This window comes from Grammomys surdaster, unplaced genomic scaffold (genome assembly GCF_004785775.1).
Source record: "Grammomys surdaster isolate TR1022 unplaced genomic scaffold, NIH_TR_1.0 119217, whole genome shotgun sequence".
NCBI lineage: Eukaryota > Metazoa > Chordata > Mammalia > Rodentia > Muridae > Grammomys > Grammomys surdaster.
The window spans coordinates 1-5,588 of NW_021615423.1; the positions used below are offsets into that span (position 1 = coordinate 1).

The window sequence follows — 5,588 nt, forward strand, 5'->3', positions numbered from 1 at the left end:
GGTGCTGAGAGGACACAGAAGTTAATGAAGACACCTGGGGACAAGAAACTTCAACACTGAGCCCAGCCCATCATGGCCTTTGGCCAAAAAACCACCATGAAGGAGCCCCCATCAATCCTAGCTACTTCCCCACTCTTGCTCTAAAACAACTGCTAAGGCCCTAGGATAAGGGAGTGCATCCTGCCTAGTCCCCTCCATTCCCATAAACATACAGACACAGAAAGAGATGATTAAGTTCTTTATGGAGAAGCAGGAGAGAGGGGGGAAGAGGGAAGGGGTGGGTGAAACCAGAAGGGAGAGTGCAGGAGCTCCTTCTGTGTCCTGTGCTCAGTGGGTTTGCGCAGAGTAGAACAATGCTGTCAGGCAGGCCTGGTGCCTTATCTCTTGCTGTGGAAAGGAGGAGAGTCAGTGGAACCAAAATAATTCATGAAACGTTAGAAAGAGAAGGGCTCCACTCGCCAGATCTAAACAGAGGCCAAAGGTCATTCTCCCCAATCTCATCCCCAAAGTGAGTTCCCACAATTCTCCATGCCCAGGTATGAAGAGAGGAAAGGTGACTTCAGGGCAAAATGAGGATGAGGATGCTGTTGGACTCAGGCTTTGCCTTGGGCAATTCTCTGACCAACATCTCCCAAGTATCACACAGCACAAGGAACCAAGCAAGGCTGCTAGACCCCAGGTACAACTACCATGTGCTTTAAATAAATCCATGCCATACATGGAGTCAACATGATGACTGAGGGAAAGGGAGGGGCAGAGGAGGAATTTCCCTTCTGCAGAGTATAGCAGGGGATACATGAAGAGAGATACACAAGCCAACTGCAGAGTATCAGCAAGGGCAGATGCCTGAAGTTCAAGAAACGACACCCAGGAAGGAAATATGAACAAAATACACAGAGGAAGAATATGTCCCAGCAGGAAAGGGCGTACCTGTCTGCACAGGTAGGAAAGGGTCTCTATCCTGAGAGTTCAAACACAGGGTCTCTAGGAACCCTATTGACCCCAGGTCCTCAAGGGTGCCCAAAAACTGGTCACTTACCCTAATTGCTTCCTAGAGGGCAGGTTTCTGGCCAAGAAAAAGAAAACACGAAAGAAAAAGTGATTCAGAAACCCAGAAAATTCAGGTAGAAAACCAAGACCCCTCCATCAGCCAGCATCTCTCCCACCCCTAAAGGACAAAGCTGGATGAGAGGAAGCCAGTTGTCCTGGGTGACTGGCTGCCTTCCATGCGTGGTAGCGAGACAACATGGCAGCTTGATTCCTACCAGTCTGCTTGGGGATGAAGATGTTCTCTGGGTTGAGGCCTCCAGCTCTTACAGCATTCTGAAAATCTTCCAGGGCCTCCTGGTTGATGTCAGGGTCTCTGCCTATAGGTGAAGGACATGGAATTAGACACACAGTTGTGGGAGCTGCATGTGAAGACTTGACCCAGAGGCCAGAGTGAGTGAGAGAAGACCCTGGGGGGGGGGGGGGGAGGAAGACCAGCATACCACATGCATCCTTCCACAATATCTGACCTAGGAGACACAGAGGCACTGTTCCTGAGTTCATCCTAGGGCAGCTGAGAGCAGTGTGACCCCCATCACTCTGAAGATAAGTCACCATTGCCTGAGGGACCCATGCTGTTTCTCTGCTCTCTATCTGGAAAAGTACCCAGCCTAAGGGAGAGCTCAGGAGGCTCTAAGGCCTTCATCTCCGGAAAAACGCACACTGAGAGCAGCTGTGATGGAGGCTACACTTTATACTCGGGCTCCTTTTTCTATACTCATCCTTCTTACAGCTGGAACCCCAACAGCAGCAAGGCCCCTTTCACCCTAAGAGTCCTTGGCCCATCTCACAACAATGTGACTCACCCAGGAGTTTTGCCATTCGGAAATGATGCCTGTGCACTTTGCCCTCATAGTAGAAGATGTAGTGGTCCTCCACTGCAGATGGGATGATGTAGAGCACGTGTTTACCCCCATCTGTAGAGGAACGGTGACATACATTCTGAATAAGCCCCTGAACCCTCAACAAGGATACAAGGGTGGACTGGAACCTCTTGACCCAGGCTCCCTCCCAGTTGCTCAGGGCTCCCTGACCCAGGTTGTCCACCACCCACCAGAGCCTTGGGTACATAGACCCTTCATTTCCATAGAACCACACATGTGAGAGATGGCCATGTCCCAAACCTGTGTGTCATACAGGAGGGTCTGCCTCTGGAGCTAAAAGCAGCCCCTTTCTCACTCCCTCCATGACCTCAGCCATAGCCAGTGAGACATCTCTGGGCAGCTGCATTGACTACTTTTATGTTAGCTTCACACAAGATAGAGTCATCAGAGAGGAAGAGAGCCCAACTGAGAAAACTCTTCCATAAGACCAGGCTGTAGGCAAGCTTGTACAGAATTTTCTTAATTAGTGATTAATGGGGGTGGGCTCAGACCACTGTGAGCAGGGCCACCTCTGTAATAAAGTAGGCTGAGCAAGCCATAACGAGAAGGCCAGGAAGCAGCACTCCTCCATGGCCTCTGCCTTGTTTGAGTTCCTGCCCTGACTTCCTTTCATCATGAACGGTGATGTGGAAATGTTAACAAAATAATCCTTCTCCTCAACTTGCTTTTTCTCATGCAGTTGCATGGCAGCAACGGTAACCCACCCTGAGACAAAACAGTCAATTCTCCTCTAGGGACACATCTACCACACCCAATTTAGTGTTCAATGTCAGCTGTTCCCATCTGTAAGGAAAACTGCCTCCTGGGAGTGATCATGAACACTACAGGAATTGAAGGAAGGGAGGTTTCTCAGACCATGGGCACCCTGGTGTGGCCACACTGGCCTCAAATGGATCACTAGAGGTTGAGGGTTGGGTGAAGCCATCACAGGTCAAGGACTCACAGGCTGTGTATTTGCCAGGTTCATCTGACTTCTCTAGGAGGGTGTTCATCTCCTGGCACCGTCCTGCAATCCTGAAAGACAGAAGGTCTGTGAGACAAACTGCCCAGTCACACCTCCCCTGCTGGCAGCATCCAAATCAAGGCCTGTGCTTTTCTGTTTCCAAGGTGGACAAGGAAGTGCAGGTTTCACTCAGTCCTATTTATGTTACCAGCAGGCCTCCCAAGTCACGTGTTCCAGTGCCCTGCCTCTCACAGTAACCCCAGTTCTGGGTTGGGTCATTTGCTGCCTGCACTCTGACAGCCCCTTGCTCACTCCTCAGGAGTCTAGCCTACTTGATCTGCAAATATTGTCTCAAGCAAAACACTCCCTTCCTAACCTCCATGGTTAGGAACCTCCATGGCTCCTGTGGCTGATCCTCTGTCTCTGGAGCTATTTGGAGACCAGCCCTACAATCACTGTCACCTGGACAAATGAGGGAAAGCTTCAGTGGGTAGGGTCAGGGAAAAGAACAAATGGCAAACTACAAGATAACTGCCACATCAGGGACTGACAAATGCCAGATCCCGTGAGGGCAGCATAGACATTCTCGTGTTGTTCAGGGGCCATTAAGGTGGCAGGCCCCAAGAAGTGAGATAAGGCACAAATGTAGAAGCCACATGGATGGGAGGTCACACAGGTGTGAGAGCACACAAGTGAGAGTCTACACAGATGACAGGGCACACAAGGGAGTGGTCGAGGAGGTGACAGAGCACAAAAAAATGAGGTTGCATAGGTGATGGAGGATACTAGAGGGGATAAGCTGGAATTTCACAGTGTCTGTGCAGAGCCTGATAACCTTTCTCCCTGGGGTCCTGGGCATACTCTTGATCATTCTGAATTCCTGATGTCTGCCTTTGTCCCAAACAGAAGTTTACATTGGAGGAAGAACAAGGCCAGACTGTGTGCTCACTTTGGGTCTAGGAGTGAAACCCTTCCCCAAACATGAGTCCCTGACAAAGGGTATTATATCAGAGTAGAAAGATGGTGCCCCCTTGCAGCTGATATATTTTCTCTGGACCACCTACCATACCATGGTCCTCTGTAAGCTGAGGCACCCTGACTAGTACTGTTGCACACAAAACGTGGTACTGGGTGTTCTGGGAGCTGACTCAGCTCAGTGCCCAGATCTCCTGTGTGGAGAAAGCAAATGACAGGAATCTGGCACATACTCACAGGACAGTCAACTTGACTTGCAGGTTGCCCCCTTCCAGGATCTTGATGTTCATGGGAGTCACAGACACAGACCCAAGCTTCTTGTCAGGGATCTCCTTGTCCCATGCTGTAGCTTTCAAATACCACGTTCCTGATACCTAGAGAAGGTACCTGGCTATCAGGACTAAGGGAGACAGGTTGGAATGCCTCTAGTCCATAACCCCACTTCTACCTTGCCCCCCAAATTCTGGACATATGAAGTGTTTCCCAGGTAATCATTCTACCAACACACTAAGTAAATTAGCACTACCAGGGACACATCTGTGTGGTCTCCAACCTCTACAGGCAAGACACTCTCCCAGACCCCTTCACTTCCAAAGAATAGTGAAGAATGTGGAACTCCTATCTCCTCCAGCTCTCTGCTCCCAGGACCATCTAAGTAGACTCTGTTGCTGTGTCTAGTATTCCTTCAGTCAGGGTTCAAGCCTGACTCTAAAACGATGTCCCTTTAGGTGGAGAAGGAATGGGGCCTCCAGGTAGCAACCTCAGCCCCCCATCTGCCATAAAGCCACTTGAAGCCCCTGCCCATCCCAGCCTCACATCCTGATTCTCTTGCACGGTGGGGAAGGCCTGGGCCCGCAGGGTAGCCAGGAGGCTGAGGCCAAAGGTCAGGAGCAGGGCCTTCATCTCCAGAGTCTGTGCTCACAGATGCCCAGCAGGTCACTTGGCAGACTGAGGATGCTCTTCTGGGGCCTCGCTCAGCTGCCCTTTATACTGCTCAGCCCAGGGTCCCCAGGGAAGTTGGCAAGGTGTACTCACCAGTCCCTTCCTGGTCAGTCACACTGGCCAGTTCTGCAATGGAGCAGATAAAATGTCATCATTGTTGGAAGTTGTTAGAGAATACCCTTAGCCCAGAAGATGATGAGACCGGGCTACCGCACCGAGGAACTGGCGTGCAGATTTCCCCTGGCAAGAAAGTGAGTCTGCATTAGAAGTGCAGCCTCCCATATCAAGAGACCCTGAGGGTGAGTACTGCAGAAGTGAACCTTTCTTGTCTACACTGTGTGGTCATCCAGCTGGCAGACATGCTCCCTGACACAGAGGAGAACACTGAAGCCAGAGAGTCTTGTGCTCCATTCTCAGGGACCTTCCTCAATCCCAGAGAAGGTCACTGAACCTTAGATTCATCTTGGAAAAAGAGGGGTCTCTGCATGTGGGAGCCCTCTGTGTGACTACCCAAATGTGTGCTTAAACTGTGTCCCCTCCTCAGCAGGATGTGCACTAGCCCCTGCCCACATGCAGAGGGAGAATGAGTCAGACAGACAGAAAGCAAGAAGGGCTGTGTGAGCACATGTGCACACAGGCTCTCATGTACACACAATGGGCACTGTGAACACATGTACACACAGGCTCTCATGTACACACAATGGGCTGTGTGAGCATATGTGCACACAGGCTCTCATGTACACACAGTGTGCTGTGTGAGCACATGTGCACACAGGCTCTCATGTACACACAGTGTG

General features: G+C 50.7%; 1 protein-coding gene across 1 annotated transcript; it reads right to left on the reverse strand.

Annotated features, from left to right (window-relative positions):
• Positions 1-225: 225 nt before the first annotated feature.
• On the reverse strand, positions 226-4,804 carry LOC114635885 (von Ebner gland protein 1). The gene is made up of 7 exons (XM_028784262.1): positions 4,666-4,804; positions 4,087-4,223; positions 2,875-2,945; positions 1,854-1,964; positions 1,266-1,367; positions 1,040-1,066; positions 226-387 (listed from the first exon to the last, which is right to left on the reverse strand). The coding sequence occupies exons 1-6, from the start codon at positions 4,750-4,752 to the stop codon at positions 1,041-1,043; spliced, it is 534 nt and encodes a 177-aa protein (XP_028640095.1). The 5' UTR covers positions 4,753-4,804; the 3' UTR covers positions 226-387; position 1,040.
• Positions 4,805-5,588: the final 784 nt, after the last annotated feature.